Raw genomic sequence first — 21,598 nt, forward strand, 5'->3', positions numbered from 1 at the left:
TAACATAAAATAATTTTAAATAACAAAATTAGACATAACTTTGCACAAAAAAGAAAGCGTTCTCCTCAACTTGAACTAGAAGCCAATGAATAAAATTTTAGTTATAAAAGTGATCTATAATGATCTACAACAGCTCTTATGTGCAAAAACAAGTTTTTCCAGAAGTCAGATGGAATTTCTGAAAAGGTTATGTATAAGAGTTCTGTTGGATCCATTAAGGCCCTATAATACCTTTTTAACTGATGATAGTTACTAAAATAAAATCAACAAATAAAAGCAAAAATCAGAATAAGAAAATGAAAGTCTGGCTGGTGAATCTCTACCAGACAGCCATGCTGTTCAACCACAAAGGACTGTCATCACTGCAGATTTGCTCTAAGACACACAAACTGACCTTGAGATATGAGGCGACTTCAAGCACATGCCACTGAATCGGTGCGGTTCTTACCTACTATCTGTCCTCTTACGGTGTCGTTATCGTTGGGGCCCAGCCTATTCAGGTCCAGTCTCTGATCTGCAGAAACCAGACGGACACTAACTCAGACCCTCTATTTATAAATTTTATGTTTATTGCTTTTTACAAAGAGTTTTCAACGGACACTGAAAAAACAACAAATATCGATTTTATTTGTGTGCGACATTTTGAACAAACTTCCAGAGAACTGCAAAACCGTTTTGAACTTCTTTAAATCGAGGCTAAAAACCCGCCTGTTTAAAGTTCGATTCCTAACTGGAACATTGACCAGAATATTTGATGGTTGTTTCTTTAGTTTGCTTTGATGATGGCATTTGACAAAATTGAATGTTTATTGCTTGTTTCATAATTGGTTAATGTATTATTTTTTCTTGGTGTGAGGCACTTTGAACGGCATTTTTGTGTTTATTGACTGTAATAAAACGGGGTTGCTCCTGCAGCTGGCTGACATTTGTCCCTGCAGCACATGAAAGCAATCTGGAACTAAAACATTTAGTTTTATTGTCATGAAGAAATCTCCAAGACCAAAAGTCCATTTATCCAAGATTTTTGACAGCAAAACTTGAATTGATGATAAAATAAGATTATTTCCACTCACTGATTTTATATTATTTGAAACGTATAATTTCATGAAACATAACCTCCTCTCTGAGTATAAAAGTTATTCTTACTCTGCGTTCAAACTGCTTTAAGTACCAACATTTTACTTTGAGTATATGCTTATATAGTGAACCCTTCTCCTTTAGAAAGGTTGTAATGTCAAAATCCAAAAGTGCATAAAACCACGAGCCATAATATCACAAGAGCCCACTTAAAATATAATGGGTTTCCTTACTGTCACCAAATGAGAAGGACAAAAGTGGACACAAGACGGCGTGTGAGTGGGGTCAGTGTGGAAAGTAAGAGTGAGGGAAAGAAAAATAAAATGTTCTATAAAATCCAATAGTAAAACGAAAGTGATCGGACTTATTATGTAGTCGGTTCGCCACAAAAATGTAATATGCTTGGAAAAGGCTGTTTTTATCTATATCGAAATCCCAAACATTCCTATAGTTTCTGTGTGTGTGTGTGTATTTGTGTTGGGGTGTATGTTAGTGTGTTTATGTGTGCACAAATACATCTGCTCCGGATATGTGTCTAGACTAAACAGGGATGGTCTGAGCCCTACATGGCAGGAGCGGTAATGAGATTTTTTTCTGAAATTAGAGAGGAGGGAAAATAGAGAAAATGTACAGACCTTTAACCACAAGCATTCCCTGAACCGATTCGCCGTTGCTCCGAAAACTTTCTGCCGCTGCAGACTAAACTGAGCAACTGGAAATGTGGACCCCTGTGTAGATGAGCCAAATGAGCCATGTGCCTTATTTTTTTTTTTTTTTTTTTTGACAGTAGCTTTATTTAGCATATGTACATCACCTCACAAGATGAACGTTTTGGTACAGAACAACATTTGTAAGTTGGTGAATTTGCAGGCTTATAACTGAGAAAGCAAAAAAAAAAAAAAAAAGGAGCTGAACTAATTTTTTACCAACTGTGCAAAGTTCTTACACTTTGGTAAGAAAAAAAAGAAAAAGGGGAGGTATTGTGTGAGTTTGCATCAGATGACAATGCATAACGTGTGAATAATGGGTTTTGACAACCAAAGCAATTCCAGTAATGTCTTATTATATGTTTTTTTGTGTGTGTTGAGGCCACAGATTCATCTGTCTGCAGCACACAGGACAAGGACAAAGGGATAAATGCGCGGGCCGAGTCCCATCATCGAGCACGTCTCCTTGTCCACTTCCTGTGGTTGAGATAAAGTATAACTTCTGCTATGATGGCTTGTCTGGAGCCTGAACTGTCTGAGAGGAAAAACCTTGGGCAACAGCTTTGCTGCTGAGTTTCCTTTCTTTTCTGTTATAAGGGATGGTACAATTAATAAGCTGAAAACTAAACTTGAACAGGATCAGAAAAACTTTAACTGTCAACACCGTCTTCAGTGGAACAATCCAGGTGGGAGTTCAGATTAAAAGGACAATAATTATAATCATTTTAATTCATAATTAGATGTAATTACACTTAATCAGCCTTTATTATTATTATTATTATTATTATTTCAGTTTAAGTTATTAAAATGAGTAAAACATGCGACATGACATTGTCTCACTCATCTTAGGGCTGGCTTATGATAAATCAGGATCATGGTTTACATAAAAACATTACATTTCATAGAAGAGATAGTAACTTTACACCATTAACAAGCATAAATGTTTGCTTCAGCATTTAATAGCAACTCCTCCAGGCCAGTTGCCCCCTCTGACAATTCCTACTTCCATTTTGTACCCCTAAACAAGCCATAAATTGCACATGTATTGTATTGCACCATTTCATTACTGTTTAGTGCTCTTATTGTTGATGTGTTTTGATGGATACTGGAGAAAAATAATCACAAAAGTACTCAAAACTGCCATAGGATATGTATATTATTTTCTCTCTTTTGGAAGAAAGAGAAAATAATATACATTATTTTGAACATTGAAGCTTTATTGGTAAATACTTACACAATTATAGTTAAACTATTTGTTTTTGGATGTTATAATAGCTTATTTAGCAAATAAGCTATTATACAATTTGTTTACATTTTCTGCCATGCAAAAAACACACATTTTAAAATAAACAAATAAATGAAAAGCACTTGATTAAGGAAAATTTGTCATTTAAGTTCATAGTTTAAATGAAGAATTGTTTAAAAGATAGAGTGAACAAGAAAAGCAGTTAGCTGTTACAAAAAAGGCTCCTTTTTGTACTCTCAAACAGATGCACACTGGGAAGATTTTACTAGGAGTGGCCAAACCAGGCCAGTAAAAATTTTAGGGTGTCACAGTTTAAAAAGCAATTCATATTATTTTTAAATAAATTTAAAATTTTATATAAATTTATTTATTTTTACATTTATGTCTTGACTGAAGACTCTGAATTCCTATCTATGACCTCAACACTTTTTGCTGGGTAGGGCATTGGCCCCCCTGGGCCACCCATTGGGGGCGCCACTTCTCACAAACAAAACAAAACTGCAAAAGTGTGAAATAACCAGCACTCTATTTGACTGGCTGGTTGATTTAATCACAGCGCATTGCTTTGAAATTACTTGTATGGAACATCTGATGCAGAAAACGCAGCTTGAAGAAGTTCTGTGAGTTTATTATTGTAGCTAAAAATCACTAAATAACGTTGTCTGTTTTGTTGGAGACACTTGGTCTGACCAACAGGTCCGCCTTCTTGCGATGAGTAAAAGGTGGGATTTAGGAACAATGTTTAAAATAGCTCACCTAACCACATGATTGCTGCTTAATCATTTATTTGCTTTTACTCCAAGGAGCCTCCAACCAACTTTCCAACAGGTCTGACAAGTCTTTTAGAATAGAGGCCATGCCAAGCATGCAGAAAGGATACAAAGAGAGCAGACACCATTGACCTTATTTCAGCGAATGCTCAGTGACACAAAACGCAGACCGAAATACAAACAGGTACTTACAGCCCGTGTCTTTGAGTCTGTTGATGGCATTGGACAGGAGCCGGACGCAGCCGAGGAATCCCGCGCCCTGCTTTTTGTGGATCTTCTTGTGGTTCCAGACACTGATCGTAATGGAGTCCGACTTTCCGATGTAGCTATGAGACAGAAAAGGCGTTAAAACAAAACAAAAAAACTTAGATTTGATTCCTACTTTGCATATAGAAACTACAAAAGCGGTATTTATACTTATCTGAATACAAACCAAGACAAATTTGTGCAGTTCACGTCAAATTTAAACCATGCATTTGGATTTTTTTGTTTTATAAACCACTGACGAAAACAAAGCCTTAAATCCGTCTTGTACCTCTTCCTGCTTCGTTTAAAGATTTTACTAATTTGCGCGCGGAGCTTGCAAAGCCGAGGCCTGTCTGTCTCGTCGCGGTTGAAGAACAGAGGAAGTCCCTGCGATGTGCTCTACCACTGTCTGAGGCCTAGACAGCTCTCGCAGTAAACACACACTTCACACTACAGTCAGATGCACATTCACACTCTTGCTGACATGGATGTAATTACAGTCTAGCAGGATGCGAACTCTAGATTACCCTGAAAGTCAGTCTGAGGGAGAGGGGCTTTCCACGTAACACAGAAAAACATGCACATTAAAATACATGTACTGTATATGTATGTGTATGCATGATTGGATCTAAGTTGAAATTATCTTTCAAAATTGGGAGTATGCTAGGAAACATTTTTCAATCAATCAAGTCTATTTGTATCCCACATTTCAGCAACAAGGCAGTTTAAAGTGCTTTATATCACAACAACACAAAAACACAAAGTCATAAAATACTCCACACATTCAACAACTAACAATTTTTGTTCTATATACTTTTATAACATAACGTGACATTTTCTGCAGAAATGTGTCAGCCTATTTGTAAAAAAAATAACTTAAACTGAAGCCTACATGAAGAGCCAGCATGTTTCTCTTAGATTTATTATTCCTCCCCTGGTCTTGAGAGATTGGGTCACTTGGACCCCACAAGTTTTTAACTCTGTGCACGGTACGGCGGGGTCGCACTGACCCCACGAGTGCCTCTACGAGTCTCTGTGTGGTTTCAGGAACCGACGATCTGACATTACACACACACACACTCACACACACACACACTCATACACACACACGTTAAGCAACAAAAATTCCTGTAGGCATAACAATTCCAGATCACACAGCCAAAACTATTCCCTATTCCAAACATTGAGCTCACTGTTTGCTTTGTGTTGACATTCTCCCTCATGTCAAACTGCATGACAAGTAGCAAACAGGTTTGTCAATTCCAAGTAACACTTGGAGGTCGATCCAGAGGAAGTGCCGTCCACTGCTACTTCTGTAAACAGTGAGCTGTTGTGCAAAGTCTGACTGAGGTCGCATTTAATTTGTAGTATGAGTGGATGAGGAAAAAAAAAATTATTTAATCAAAAAATAAGTTAAAACACTGGAGCTGAACATCAACACCCACTATATGAACATAGACTAAACTGTCCTCCAAATGTCACAGACTTGTGAAACTTATCTTATTAAATTCCTTTTTGGCTAAACATTAAGTAAAAAGAGAGGAATAATTAGTTTCTATGCATCATAAATCTGAAACAAACTTCAAGAAAACTGCAAAAATGTGGAAACACTGACTTCTTTTCAATCAAGGCTAAACCCAACCCGTTTAGAGTTGCCTTTGACTAATAATAACTGCAACATTGATCAATATATTTGATGTGTATTTGCTTGATCATGGCATTTGATAAAATGTAATGTTTGTTTCATAATTGGTCACTGTATTATGTTTTCATGTTGTAAAGCACTTTGAACTGCCTTAATACTGAAACGTGCTATACAAATAAACTTCACCTGACTTTGAATAATGTTTTACTCATGATATTACTTCACAGAGCTTCAGTGGGTTTTTTTGTTTGTTACTTTTTAAAAGGCACTAAAGAAAACAAGAGATACTGTAAATACTTTTTTTTTTTTTTTGCAGAGTATTTATAATACAGCAAAGACCTCCATTCGATAACATTCGATAGACCTCCAGTATCCGTCGAATGCTGAAAAAGATTCCACCCCCAAAAGTTGGAGGTTGCTGATGGGGGTGTGGCGAGAAGGCAATCTGCCAAGCCCACACTTCCATCTGCTTTCTGTGGCATGTTAGCCATTTCCTGAACCAGAGGAAGAGGCCAAGGGTCGCTGTGTGGGGAAAACGAGAGGGTGAGGAGCCAAGAGGGGTGGACTGGGGGTCGGCAAGGGAGTGGGGGGGGGGGGGTAATTATGTAAAGAGGGTGGAGATCAGAGGCTGACTGAAGAATCTTTAAATTAAAGTGTGTGCTTTAAAGAAGAAAAAAAAACTTTTAAAACAAGCGAGCAACATCTTCAACAAATTAATGTAAGGTCATTAGCATGTGGCTATTTTGCATATTCACACATAACATTTTCTCCGGCACAGCAACAGTACTATCTCATCATATTCTCTTTTTTTTTTTTTTTCAAGGTGTAATTTCACGCATATTTTTAGCATTACATTCAATACTTCAGATGTCTACATTTCTTTCTGCAGTTTTTACAACATTCTTGTCATTTAAGTACAAAATATTAACCTTAAACAGGCTTACATAGTCAATGGGTCTTATCTTTGGGTTCCACAGTAATGAAAAAACACATTGCTAATATAGATTTTTAACTTTAGCAGTGTGGAAAGGGTCAATTTCAACGTTAAAAAAGAATAAGAAATAGAGTACACTAGACTAAACTACATTTTCTATGCTAGTTTGTGAACTGTGATGCCTGTATTTCTTTTGCAAAACTTTAAACCAGCAGATTTAAGTAAAATAATGCTGGTTTAACATAAACAAATGTGAATATTTCTACATTTATTAAGTATTATGAGGCTTTTGACCTTGTGAGACTATGAGTCCATGTTCCACTCCCATGGGTTTCCATATTTATCAATACTGGAATATGATAAAAGCAAATTCTTACTTTTACAAACTTTTCAAGATTGCACAGGAACACCGTTTGGTGGTCTTTCATTTGTAATGTCCTATCAACAGAAAAGTTGCCGTTTGTAAGACCAATAGCACAATGAAAATGTCTACAGCCAAATAATTTCTCAATCTAATCTCCATCAAAAGCGGGTGGAATCTGTTTTTGATTTTTTTTAAAAACCATACATACATGTTCAAGTTAGTTTCTCCTTTGAGAATACAATATGCCAGATCAGAGGTGTGGAATGTCTGAAATGTTCCTCTCCAAGATGTTCTTTTGTCACGTAAAACCGTTTATAGAAGGGTGTTTCTTTAACAGAGAGAGAAGGCATCTGACTCTTCATTCTTAGGACGTTGGTCACAGGAAGGGGAAAACAACGAGGATAAACCAGTGAACCAAATTTATTCGGAGACAAACCATCTGATACCACTTGTTTGTTGGCCGACACATGACCTCTTATACGGTATGAAAGTATTTTAAGTTTTGGATTAAATATTTCCTATCATCCAAATGCCTGCACAACACTACTTTATAAAAACCGATGTTCATCCGAGCAGCTTCTTTTAGTCAGGGGGGTAAAGTCTTTAGCAAATTACAGGAAGACTGAACGTACTGCAGCAACATAACCGTTTTTATTTCTTTGATACATTGGCTTTTAGAAATCTTACACTCAAATACTTTCCTTCAAGGCAATGCATGCAGAAATTCCTGTTTATTAATGCTAGCTGCAATAATCACCAATATAAGATGCTGAAGACAGTTTAAAACATCCTTCCCCTGATAATTTTGACTTTGTTTTGAAATTAAAGTGAACTATTTCATTTCCCAGCGGTGTAACGGAGACTGCTGTTGCTCTCTCTTCTTCTTCTTGCTTAGTTAGAATGAATGAATGATTTCCTAATTTATAAAAACACAGCTCTAAGTCAGATCTATAAAACAAAAAAAAACTATTGTTTAGTACATATATATCCATATACAGTCTGCTTTATAAAGATATTAACAACTTAATTGGACTCTATTTACAGAGAAAACACTGCTTCATAACCTGGACCGTTTCACTGTATTCACTGTTTTTTGTGTTGCAGTGTGAAAAATCCCAACTGCAGCCATTTTTCTCTAAACATTTTTCAGTCAGAACAAATGTGTGCCGGGTGCAGCATTAGGTTTTTAAACTCTGACAATGCTTAATATTACGGCCATGCTGATGAGCAACGAAGTGAACGAAAAAAATCAACAACAAAAAAACAAAGAATGAGATAAATTCAGAAAATTTGTATCCATAGTAGCCAAACTGTAACGCCTCATGGTACTTACAGATCATAATGTTGATTCCACTTTGGATCAAGAGTATTTCTCACAGTATCTGTTGAGTGGCATTGTCCAGAACCGTCCACTACCACTTTAGCAAAAGGATCCGGCAACCCTGCAAAGGTCAACAAAGCAGAATGAAATTGTTTTGATTAGCAAGCGAAAAACCCTGGTTGGATCACCTTTGAAGAAGGAAACAAACATGATCTGTAGTAAAACACTCAGATATATCACTGAGTCTGTCTGGTTCATACATAAAAACAATAAACATCTAAAGGATAAACATTGATATGGTTCATTATCTGTTTAGTTTTTGGTGGTAAAAGAAGTTGTATGCTTGTACGGCCTAGTTTCTAATTGCTCCAATTGTTTTAAATGTCATTGATCTGATGGTAGATATGGGCATGTTTAAGGCATGTTTATTTTCTTGGTGTTCTTTCCTTTCCTATAAAGACCAACACACACCTGCAGTATTTTTGCCGTAAAAGGTTTCTAGTTTCAGTTTTGACCAAGCCAGAGAACTGAAATATTCAAGAAGATGATTCAAACACTCTGGTTTTAGAAGAGCGTGTTCTCACATGCATTTTTTTTTTCTTTTTTTGGATGTGTAAAACATTTCCACAGCAAACACGGGTACTGAAAATACTACCATGTGTGGAAACGAATAACCTGTTTAGCTTGAAATATGATAGGACAGTCTCTTGGATTGTTTGATGATCCATGAGTGCTTAAGTAGCTTAGGGGGGGGAAGAAAGGCTCGATGCGCCTTTGTGCACAAGTACGTTTTGCATTTTAGATACTAAAAAATATGTACATATTCGGTTCTATGTGTATGGTTTTAGTTTTCAGGCAAATTCCTGATCTGGGTGACTCTTAATAAAATAAAAATTGGTTCAGCAATGAAAAAACCCTTTAATCCACATTAATCATAGTGAATACAACAATCATTTATACAAAATGTATTTCTGAACATTTCCAATAATCAAAATGCAATTGTTGACAATACCCAGGAGACTATGTATTTTTCTTACATCTTATTTTGATGCGCTCCTTCGATCAGAGTTCAAATCTTCATTCATATTTGCCTCCATCTTTAGTTTTTCCACCTCATTAAAGTCTTTAACAAGTCTCCTCTGAAGAATGAGCAAAAGAATGGGATTTTTTTTTAAAAAGCAACACAAAGTCTTTACTTACGAAAGAAGTCTTTCTTTGCCAGGTTTTTTGCACAGAGGACTAGAAAAAGAAAACAGAAAAACAAAGCAATGTAAATGTTAGAGGTAATAAAATAAAACCTCAAAGCAAAGCTTTAATTGAAAAAATTCATTTCTTTATACATTCCCGGGTATCATGTTAGAGTTCTTTTCCTTTTTTTTTGTTTTACAATGATTGACATCAGAGTTTCAGGTGAAACTTGTTGCCTAAAAGCATTTTGCCATCTGTTTGCCATCTAACACCTAGACTCTCTGATTTGGGGGATCAGTTAATACTTCTGGAAATATTGTGACACTTTAATTATTCTCTTTTTATACAGAAAAGTTTAGTGTCCACCAGCTGTTAATGTCACATTTTCTGAAATCACCTCAAAATAAGTACATTTTGAAGGGATGCACCGATTGCAGTTTTCTGACAAATCTGCTGATTCCAATACAAATGGCCAATGCAATTTTTTTTTCCCTGAAAAGTTGCTAAACATAGCAACAAAGACACCAAGCCGGCAACAGAGGAGTGACTATTGTTAACTGCGCACGTGGAGACGTGACCTGTTGGACTTGCCTGTGGCTCAGCGTTCTCTCACAGTAGATCAGATCGATGGATAAGATCGGTTTCTCAAGCAAGCATCGGCCAATCACCAATCTATCCAGATTAAGGAAATCGGTGCAGATTTATCGGTGCATTCCTACATTTTTTTCTTTCAGACAGCATTTTGATAGATGAGAAATAAAAAGGAAGTTCAGTTATCTGCCATGTTTTGCTTGTTTTTTTTTTTCCTCACTGGGAAACACAAAATGGATTTCGCTGAATAGTTCCTGCTGTGGCCTCCTAGTTGTAAGGTTTGGAAACCAGATAAGAGTTTCTTTGTTTTAAATTATTGATTGGACAAGTACTCTTTCCTGTATGAAGCAAGTCCACAGGGGTTTACAACACCGACAACATACAATAGCTTTTAACTAAGAGGGACAAATGGAGAGCAAAGCTGAGAGCAAGAGCCTGTTTTCTCACGTCTCCTTCAGACTATTGCAGTCTTTTTTTATTTTATTTCCTCCTTTAAATGCCCTCCGGTGTGTTATAAGGACTTGGCAACACTGGTGCTTTGATGGATGCTTGCTACAAAACTCAAACTTAAAGGAAGACAAATTAGGACAAGCATGGTGATTAAAAGAATCCAGTCCAGGTCCGACTTTCTCAAGTACTGCGGTTTTCGAGCAGGGACTCCATCCAAGGTGGCGCTGATGCCAAAAGAAAGAGCACTGTGTGTTCAGAAACAGAGCGAAGGCATCACGGATCAGAAACTGGGCGCTATTAAATCTTTGTTCACAGCAAGACTGTGCAGTGCAAGTCTGATAAGACTCAGTTATTTTGGAGACAATATCTGCTTACATGAGATTATTATGCTGTGTGGACTGAAATCTTAGCAGATTATTTGTGGAGAAAAATTCAGACAAGTTAATGAGCCAAGTTTTTAACTGGGTCAGCATCAAATCTTTCATACAGAGAAGTGAAAGAAAGCATAATATAATATAATATAATATAATATAATATAATATAATATAATATAATATAATATAATATAATATACACCAAAATGAAACTATGGTTTGATATTTCCAATATTAATATTGCCGTTATGGTCAAAAACTGATATTTACCGACATTATTATGCTGCATTAATATCACATGACCAAACAAATACTACATGATTAACCGTCTACAGAAACATAAACCTCAACAAAATGGAAATGAACATTAATATCGGCCCAGTTTTAGTTGTCGGACCGATGACCAAAACCGATGTTGATGCCAACATATTGTGCATCCCTAAATAACATACAATCCAAATCAACATAAATCTGGTAAAGACCTAATTTATTATTATTATTGGTTAGAATTCTGATCTATATATGATGTACTTTCTTTTTAACATAACTGCATCGTGTGTGCTAGTTGAAATATTTAAAGTTTTCCAAGTAAATTCAGTCAATATTCATTGAATAAAATTATGTTTAGGACAAAATAATGTGATTGGGAAAAAGCTTTGAATATTTTAGCAAGGAATGAGTGTGCCAAAGAATACGTTTAATTTCAAAACAAGAATATTTAAATATCAGCTCACTGAAGCCATGTAAAAAATAAATTATTGTCACATTATTTTTTTTCCAATAATCTGAGCCAAAACAATAAACTAACACTGTTATTAATTACCAAAGTAATGTTGGCTTGGAGGATTAATTCATCATAAAATATTAAAAAGGAACCCAATGAAGGCTTGAGAAAAAGTACAGCCCTGATATATTTCTCTATTTTTGACAGAATATTGATTTGCGGCGCATCTTTGCAAGAATCAAGCTCAGTTTGGCAGCGACCGGGTTGCACTGGTTGTACTTGGCTCTCTAGTTACCAAACTGTGCTAAGAAGAAGATTAAGGGATTAACTTCCACACTGCTCCTCTGTCTCGGCCACAGATACCACAGAAAGAAAACCCTCCTTCATTGTTAACAATGGACTTTCGCCAACTGAGCCCGCCAGGAGCGGCAAGCTACTGTTACTGATAATGATAAATAACTTCTTGAAGCATAATCAAACAATTAGGCAATAACGGAGCACAGCCGAAGGCTTAAAATGGCTTTTGGAGATACAAACAAAATCTGTGGAAATGAAGAAAGGTAATCTAATACTCTGTTTGGTTTAATTTTTTTATTTTTTTAAGTTAGTAAGTAAGTTTTAAATATAGCATTTGCACCAAGAGTAGAGTGAAAGTCGATGCAATTGCCAAGCAGTAAGTGTACAATCAATATTTCCACTTAAACAGCCAAAGCATAAATGCAGATAGATCCAATTCATTCTGCTTTTCTTTTTCTAGGATAAGCATAAAATTTAGAGCCATTCTTTCATCATTTGTAAACAAGTGACGCTTTCATCCCTTCCTCCATATTTTAGCAGAATTTCACCGCAGTGGCACCTGGGCTGGGATAATTAAACCCCAGGAAATGACTAATCTTGTCTGAGCTTCTTCAGAGTACCGCTGCGGCCTCTAGAACAAATCTGATATCGCTGTCGTGTAAAAGAAAAAAAGAAAAAACATCTTGCAGCAGCCTATTGACTGGATGCCACGTGAGCAGGCGAGCCGCTGTGATCCGGGGCTGGCAGAAAACCAGATGCACTGGGATTCTAGTGAGGAAAGCTGGGTCAACTGACAGTTCCCCACCGGAGAGCCCCGGGTGGTCTGGGTCACTGTTCCCACCGTCAACTCGCTCTGGACCAACAATACAGGGATTAGACTTACTCAACTCAATGAGAGCTGTTTTAATAGATATTTGTTCTGTCAATCAATTAGAAAACTGTAATCAGATCAAGCACACTCTATACCTGTGATCAATCCTGATTCATCGCTGTACTTAACTTTATAAGCTTGAAATGTAAATATGTGTGTTCTCAAAAAATGTTGAAGAAAATGTCTTATTGTCTCAAGCAAAGCATCCCTGAAGATTCTCAGTTTTTCAGGGTTTCATTTCAGGAAGGTTAAAAAGAAATAATTTTGTTTCAAACATTAACTTTATGATTTCAACTACGAACCGGTTATGCTTTGCTGGAAGGATAATTCATCATTGCAGTATGTACAGACAACCTTGATTTAATCCAAACTTTGTGTTTTTTAAAGTGAAATTTGCTGATTAACACACCAGTTTGACAATCCTCGTTCGTCTTTTCACTCACATTTGCGTCTCTGCATTGCTGACCGGAGTACAAGACCGTGTTATCGCGCTGCTATGGACTAGGTGTCCCTACGTGGGAGGGAGGCTTTTAGGTCAAAATGGGAAATGTGATTACCGTATTTTCCAGACTATAGAGCGCACCTCACTATAAGCCGCATCTACAACGTTTTTTTTTTTTAAATACTGGAAACGTACATACATGAGCTACATCGGGCTACAAGCCGCTGGTATCTCTGTCGCTCTCGGTTTTTCGCAGCCCTGCGTCTCCGACACCAAACCATGGCTTACATGCAGCACCTCCATTTCCCTCCTGTACTGCCAGATCGATAGCCTTCAACTTAAAAGCTGCATCTCTTTCCTCGTTTCCATGATGAGGGATATGAGTTTGAAGAAATTTCTCCGTCGTGCCTGCTGTTAGCATGTGCTTGTTTTAAATAAAAATTAGCGCTTTCTTCTTTGATTTCCAATTTTGACTTCCAATGACTCACTTCCTGCTAAAGCGCCCCCTGGTGGTTGAAGAAAAATCCACAGAAAAGCTGCACCGGGCTCTAAGCCGCATGGTTCAAACCGTGGAGAAAAAGTACCGGCTTATAGTCCAAAAAATACGGTAATGTGATTTTACATTAATCACATGTGTAACGGTTGGCAGCTCTAGTAGATGTGCATTACTATTCAAGTCAATAAATGGAAGGAAAAATGGTTAAGATTGAGTCATTCATTCTCTGGGGCGTTTAGTAATTAGCGTGGGGCTATGACATATTGCCCATAAAAACAACGTGATAAAGTGCCACATCACAACATCAACATGATGGTATCACAACACAAGTAGGTCAAACCTAGCATGAACACAACTCCGGTCCACAGCTCAGTGACCTTTATTTTTCCATTTTCCAGCCACCATTAAAACTCAGATTAACCCCAACAACGTCATCTTACCATTTACACATTAACTCGCATACCAGGACATTAAGCGAAAGCAACGTTTGCTCCTTAATGGGAACAGCTTGTCAAATATTACCCACACTGCAGATACTCCTAGCTAGAATCCAGCAACACCTACTGGAGGACAGACTGCCAACAAAGCACAGTATTGAGGAAAAGGCGCATGCCAAACAAACTGGTTTCACCACTTTGTGGAGAGAAAAAACAACACAGCAGAGTACAATGGGGAAATAAAGGCGTACAAAGACAAGAAGGGAGCAGCTGCACATGTGAAGTCTGAAGGTAGACTTGTGACGACAGTGTGTTGTATGTTTTCATTTAGGCTTTTAGTGTCCATCTGTTTTTAGATTTTACTATAAAGGTCCCAATTAGTGAAAAAAGCTGGCTGCCGACTATTACTTCAATACCAATCAGACATTTTTTTCAGGCAATTGGGGTCAAGGTCAAAAGAAAGTACACCCACTGTCCAGGGATTAATGTATTAACAATCTGGTATTTACCTCGCTCTACGATTATTGAAAGCAGTCTACAAAGTTATTTATTAATACAAAATAAAGACAAAAATTTAACAGCTTGTCAAAAAAATACTCCACAAAGACCAAAAGTAAACAGAACATTTGCTAAACCTTAAGATTTAAATTCGTCACCATGACTATCCTAATGTTTAATGACAGTGCATTCAACTTAAAACACTTTTTCTGATATTGCAATAACATGATATACAGAGTCAGTGTTTGCCTATTTATAAGTTGTTGTTTTTTTTGTCACACTTACAGTAAATGTTTCATGTCAAGCAATGTTATATCAGATGAAGATAACCTTTAAACCTTTAATCTCAATTTAGCTGAAAGAAAATGTATATTATTCCACCAATAATTACTGGTTTGCTAATCCAATCACAGGCCGACACTCTTGAGGCCAGAGAGTTTCTCCTCTACAACAGAGAAAGTCTATTTCTAAAGAAATCAATAATAATTACTGAAGCACACATTTGAAATTTCTGTGCACTTATAAAGTTATTTGGAAATATAATTAGCAGTGAAAATAAACATTAAAAAATTATAAAATTCGCCAGTCTCTCAGGGGGAATGAAACCATTTCATGGATGTGGAGAAACATCCAAAACAAAAAGTCTAACACAGGAAACAAAATCTTGAAGAAATAGGATTATTGTGTGGATAAATCCTGTGGAATCCATTTTTATTCATTACAAAGCCGAGACGGCGCGTGTTTCTGATAACAAAGAGGGGCCGTTACAACAGTTGGACCTTTCGGTGTCTCCATCTGTCTGAACACAGATCTGGCATAAGGTTGGTATTTGTTCTGGTCAATGGGTGAAAGGTCATGAACCGATCCTGGCCGAGGGACTTGACGGGGCATTCACACTTGTTTTCTCTAGGGAGACTCCTCCGGGTTAACATTTGCATTTATTGCCTCATATATTAAAGAAGCAGGATGAATTCAATTCTACAGGGCCAACCAGAAAGCCACAGTAGAAGAATATTAAATGTTAAAAGGACGCTTGACGATTCACTCTGTTGCTAATGCAACTTTTCCTACCACACTTTTGCCTTCCACTCACTTTTCTTAGAAAATGTCACAATCGTCTAATTTTCTGTTACACTAATTTCTGGGTTAGCTGTATACACCATCTAAATTGTAAGAACCAAATAGTTGAAATGTTTCACTATGTGTAAAGAATATATGTTTTAATTTTCTGAAATGAGTGACAGAAAATATTGAAATTATTCAAAACGTAAGTCGTAACATTAGGAGGACGAAGTAGTAATTTTATAACTCCAATCCAAAAATGTAAAAAACAAATAAATATAAATTATCCAGCTTTATTCTCTTAAATTTTATTTTTCTCGTAATTTTGAGACTTTCACCTGGTAAAATTTCATCTTTATCCTACTGATATAACTATATTCTGATAATTAAACAAAAATTGTCTTAGCCTGGCCTTGATACTCCATTGTACAACTCAAATAAGGGTTGATTGAAAACCTTATTTTATTTCATTTAATTTTTTTTAGAAAAGAAAGCCAAAAAAAAAGTGATTAAAATTGGATCTGGTATGAAAAAACTTCAGAGACATGTCACTACGCCCTATTTTTCTTTTTTTTTATCTTTATCAGTGAACAAACCAGAACGTATTGGTAGAAGTTTGCTCACACAAGTTTTGATGTTCGCTGTGGTCCTAAATATAAACAATTTGCAAGAATTGTTTATATCAGGTGCGATTTTTACATCTGCATCAACAAGTGGGAAAACCACTTGTTGATGCAGATCGGCCACAAAACTCAACTTGACGCACGCAACCTCTGTTGTGTTTCATAGTGGGCATTAAAGGTCAAAACTTTTTATCAGGTTCGAAGAAGAAAAAAAAAAAAGAGACAAACTGCGTCCCAAAAGATTTGTTAAAGACATTCGGATTATAAAGAGGGACCCACAACTTCCTCTAACGTCGCTCGGTGTCACTCCAGCAGCTCAGCAGACGACTTCCCCCTCTGCAACGCTGTTCACACTCTGTGTGGGGAAATATTGCAAACAACTTCTCTTTTATGTGCGTGACTAATTTTAGGTTTCTGTAGCAACCGTTCATTACAACAAAATAACGGCGCAGCAAGAAGCAGTTGTTTTTTTTTTTATCAAAGAAATGAGAAAAAAAATAAAGGAGTCTGATCTACATTATATTTCCTCTGTAAAGCAATTACTCAACTTCCCAGTCTGAGTCTCTCTCTCTCTCGCCAGTCAAGTGAATGTTCAGGATGCCAATTATGTCATTCAGCTGAGAGGCCAAACTCCACAGCTGACTCTCCCCCGCCCTCTCTGCTCCCCGAGGAGAAGCCAATAATCTAAGGATAGGAATCTGGAGTGAGCACAGAGTCTACGGGGAGAGAGCGGGGTGAGGGAGGTAAAAGACCAAATGTTTATCTGGAGAGAGGAATTTACAATGGGAGGATGAGGCCGAGGATCTCTGGCAGGGAGAATTCAAGAAATGAAATATCGCATTTGGCTCAATGACGTATAAGGATTTCCACCAGGCTAAAATAAAAATTTTAAAAATATGTATACCCATTGCAATTGCTAGAACATTTGAAATGTTGAGCACATATAAATCATAATTTCACTTTAAAATTATGCCTTTTCAGAGGTTTTTTATCAATATGATTTGGCTTTGGTCTTAAAAGTGTCATGTGGTGCGACCGTGATTTATCTTAAAATAAGATATATTCCATGCTGTATTAAACATTTGTTTTATAAGTTTCCATTTATTTAAGGTGTTTAGAAATAAAGTTTATAAATTTCTTTACTTTTTTCTGGAAATTATGACATTTTTTCCCCCCAAAAAACTGTAAAATTCCATTTATAACAGACTTGACCACTATTTTTCTTCACCATTTCATCAAACTGTGATAAAATATATATATATATATATATACCATTCACTTGAGAATACTGTCTTAGTGATTCATATTTCTGCTCCAGAAACTAGATATTATTTTTTAAATTTAATAGAGTTGCTTCGTTAAGTGGTCGCACCACATGATGTATGGTCGCACCAAATGACTCATATAATAAATGTAGACCAATAAACAGGTCAAAATCTTTTTATTGCATACAAATATAATAACATCCAGTAACAGTTACAAAAACAAGTTTTTTGTGTTCTTTTGTGTCTAAAATTGGTGTCTAAATTAAACACACCAATTTAATTTACATAAAAATACAGGCAGTAATAAACAACTTTGTAACATTTCAAACATTGCAAACATGCTTCTTTCAAATCTAAAAGATTTCAATGAACTTCAGACTATCATGTTACTGCTGGAGACTATAAAGTCTATTTGAACAAAGAGAAATGCTTATTTTCAAGCATTTGTAAACCTTTCCCAGTCTTGGATGTTCAACCTGGAACTCCGTGATGTTGCTGGCTCAGGTTCTGAAATGACAGCGTGTACATCTTTCTTGTAGTAAAAGATTACATCTGGAGTTCGTGGCCAGGTGAACATGTTCTTGCCATCAGACTGCTGCATGGTGCTCACTTGGACCTCTTCTCCTACATCTTGAAGTACCTGGCCCACATATGGTACCTCATCATAGCTCACAATCACAAACTTGCCACTTAAGTCTTGAAGACTGGCTTGTTCCTTTGATGGTTCAGGACTGCTTGGTGCAGGTTCAATGAAACACATAGTTTCTCTCAGGTTGACTTTTACTGGCTGGTAACAGAGGCATGTTTTCATTACTGCATGCTTGCAGAAGCATGACACTTCTCTGTGACTGATCTGGGCTGCGCATGAAGACAAAACCTGGTGTATCTTCAAGGTTCCTTTCACAGCAGTTAAATTTTCTGGGATCAGCTCATCATACTTCTGTATGCTTTCATCGTTAATCCAGTGGTAAGTAATATTTGACCCAGATTTTTTGGCTAGCATCCCATACAAGTCCAGGGGTGTCTGCAGCTCACCACCACGTCTAACGTAGAGATCAGCATCCCTCTTTACAGCGCCACCAATGCCATCTGGGGCACCCTTTCCATGACACTTTTCTGAGTAGTTCCATGTCACGTGCTTGAACCCAGTCAGGAAAGGCACAGTACTAAGGAGGTAAAAGTTTGATTTGTTTCTATACTGTGTAACAGGTCCATCACTGATAATATGAAGAACTGTAATTTGTGGACTGGTTTCGCGAAGCTCTTTCAGTATGGGCTCCAAATGTGCCCACACTGCTCGCTCATCATGACGGAGGCTGTTTGACACTGTAGCATAAGATCTGGTGCTGTGGGCTTTGTAGAGGACAGCGGTGTGAATTGTGGCCTGTTTTCGGCTGCCTCCAAAATGATAAGACTGTATTTCTGTGCTCATCTTGCATGAGTAATTTTCAGAAAAGTCAATATGTAGAACAGCTTCTGATTCAGTCAGATTTTGTTTTAGGTCACGGAACTGCTCCGTTTGGTGGACCCAGTTAAACTGATGAATGGCAAGTGCTTCAAGCTTTTTCTGAAATAGTTCTTTTAAGTCCTGGATTGTTCCTGTATAGGTTTTTTTTAAAACATTTGCAAAGGTTTTCTCACCAGTTGTTGACGTAACCCTCTCCCACTGTTCCCAAGAAATCTCAGTGCAGTCTGTGTCAGGGAATTCAATTTCATCAAAGCAGCACTTTACACATACACGATCCATGCATGCTTTGCTTTTGGGGTCACATACGATCATTTTCAATAACTCTGAAACACTGCTGGTCTTCAGCAGTCCTCTTTTAAATAGTTTGCTTACTAAAAGATTAATATTTTCATGTTCCATACAAGCGCAGGTATCTCTATCCCTGGTCTTTGGTTCAGTGATAAAGAATGGACGTTTTCTTAAAAATTGCCTGTATGACAGGGAAAGATGTGGCTCCACCTCTGTTTGATACTGTGCATGGAGTTCAATGAGTGGTTTTGTTAAAACTCTTCTCTGCATTTTTTGTTTATTTTTGGTGATGGTGTCTCTCTTCCCTGATAGAAGACGACTATTTTCATCTCTGGTCAGAAAGTTGACAACTGCTTGCTTTCTCTGTGTTGACAGTTTTTTGGATCCCCTTGGCTTGAATTTTTCACTTACATTTGCTTTTTGTTTTGCCATAATTCTCTTTACATTTTTTCTAAATTTATCATTTAGTTGTTTCATCTTAATCATTTGTTTCTTTAGATGGGTGAGCTGTTTTTTCAGTTCATGTTTCTGTTTCTGCAGTGTTGCACAATATTTTTTTTTGTGCTTTCTTTCTCTTTTTTGGAGTGGAGGACGTTGGTGGATTAAAACCTTGCTTAGTAAGGATGGGGTCTGTCACAGCTTGGTTGGCATTTTTGAGCTCTTGTGTTCTCTCAAAATCACCTAAGACAGGTGGAATATCCTCCATGGATGGCAGGGTTATATCTAAAACAGCATTTGCCATTTTCTTTCTTTTTCTGTACGTCTGGGATGCAGCCCTCCATTTCTCTCTTTGTTTCTTTCTCTCTGTTTGATGCATATCATCTGACTTTACATATATGATCTTTCCTTGTTGCTTTCTTCTTTGATAACTCTCTCTTCTCCTAGCTAGGTATTCCTCCCTTGCCACAGGGTCAGCATTAACACGCTGCCTATGACGAGCAGTTTTTGCTTGACTTGAGAGTGGCATCTAGTAAAATAGATGAAAACAAATGACAAAATACATGCTGTAAGTACCCCTGTCAAGTTATATGTTCCATTGTATTTTCATGATATTGTTCAAAATGATTAAAACCTATTCTGGAAATAATATTAAAAAAATAAAAGCACAAAAACTACCCTACAAAAGCATAAAAGTGTCATTACAAACACAATACAACGGTCGCACCACATGACACTACTTGGTCGCACCAAATGATATTTTCATGTTCAGTCAACATTAACAAGCAAATAATTAGCCTCCTTAAAAAACAAGCTAGCTTCCAACACAAGGCTAATATGAAATTAATATTTAAAATAGATATTTGTAGGAATATTTACTTATTAATAGTATTTTTGAGGTTACACTACATGATATCCAAATATGGACACTACATACCTACTGCTAAAACTGATACTTTTTATCAAATTTGAAAAAAGTAACAAACCTCTTTGCTGGCTCAGGGGGTTCTTGGCAGAATGTTGGCTGATGCAACTTCCTGTTTGTGGCTGGAATTCAAAATATAAGTCCAAAAATTGGAATTTCTTGACGGTCGCACCACATGACATTTTGCTAAATGGAGATTTTCGGACAAAGTTTGTTTAAATGTTATAATTGAATTATAACTAAAAATGCTCTGAAAATTTGTATAGGATGAAGAAAACACTTTGAAAATCATGCCAAATAGGAAAGAAAATATATTTGAACAGATTTAATGTTTTTTTAAGACATTTTTGAAACAGTAATGGAGTTCGGACAGTCGCACCATATGACATTTTGACACTTTAAAGACCAAAAAAATGGCCAAAAAGAATAGTTTTTGGAAGGTTAAAGTAGGTGTATATGCAGGAGGTATATTAAATATCTGTGGTTTATTTTTATGCGCTTAAACCTATTTTTAAGTGTTAAAAGTAGAACTGGACAAAATAAATGGGCGTCTTGTCATTGAGCCATTTGCAAACAAATAAATGCTGGCCGGTAATGTGTGTAGTCTGCTTGACTGGAGTTCCACGAAGAAATGGCCAAGAGACACCCCGAAAAATCCCAAGTAAGATTATTCAGGACAGGGAGCGTTAAACGAGTCATGTTTTTTATTTTTTTTATTTTAACACCCAGTTTAGAAAGAGGTAACCTTACATTTTTGTTCAAACTAGGGCTGAAACGATGAATCAGTCTAGTCGTGATTAATCGGCTTAATAGCGATTAATCTGCCTAATTGTGATTAATCGATTATTGAA

The 21,598-nt window shown here is 36.7% G+C and overlaps 1 protein-coding gene across 2 annotated transcripts in view; it reads right to left on the reverse strand.

The window, feature by feature from the left end:
• Nucleotides 1–21,598, reverse strand: part of LOC102234869 (E3 ubiquitin-protein ligase SMURF2-like) — a 63,587-nt gene that overhangs the window by 27,947 nt on the left and 14,042 nt on the right. For both annotated transcript variants that reach the window (XM_023333816.1, XM_023333815.1), the window contains exons 2-5: nt 9,511–9,549; nt 8,323–8,431; nt 3,993–4,126; nt 449–514 (exon numbers count right to left, since the gene is read on the reverse strand). In XM_023333816.1, the coding sequence (XP_023189584.1) occupies nt 449–514; nt 3,993–4,126; nt 8,323–8,431; nt 9,511–9,549 (348 nt within the window). The remainder of the gene's footprint in view (nt 1–448; nt 515–3,992; nt 4,127–8,322; nt 8,432–9,510; nt 9,550–21,598) is intronic.

The sequence above is a fragment of the Xiphophorus maculatus genome, chromosome 5 (assembly GCF_002775205.1).
Source record: "Xiphophorus maculatus strain JP 163 A chromosome 5, X_maculatus-5.0-male, whole genome shotgun sequence".
NCBI classification, from domain to species: domain Eukaryota; kingdom Metazoa; phylum Chordata; class Actinopteri; order Cyprinodontiformes; family Poeciliidae; genus Xiphophorus; species Xiphophorus maculatus.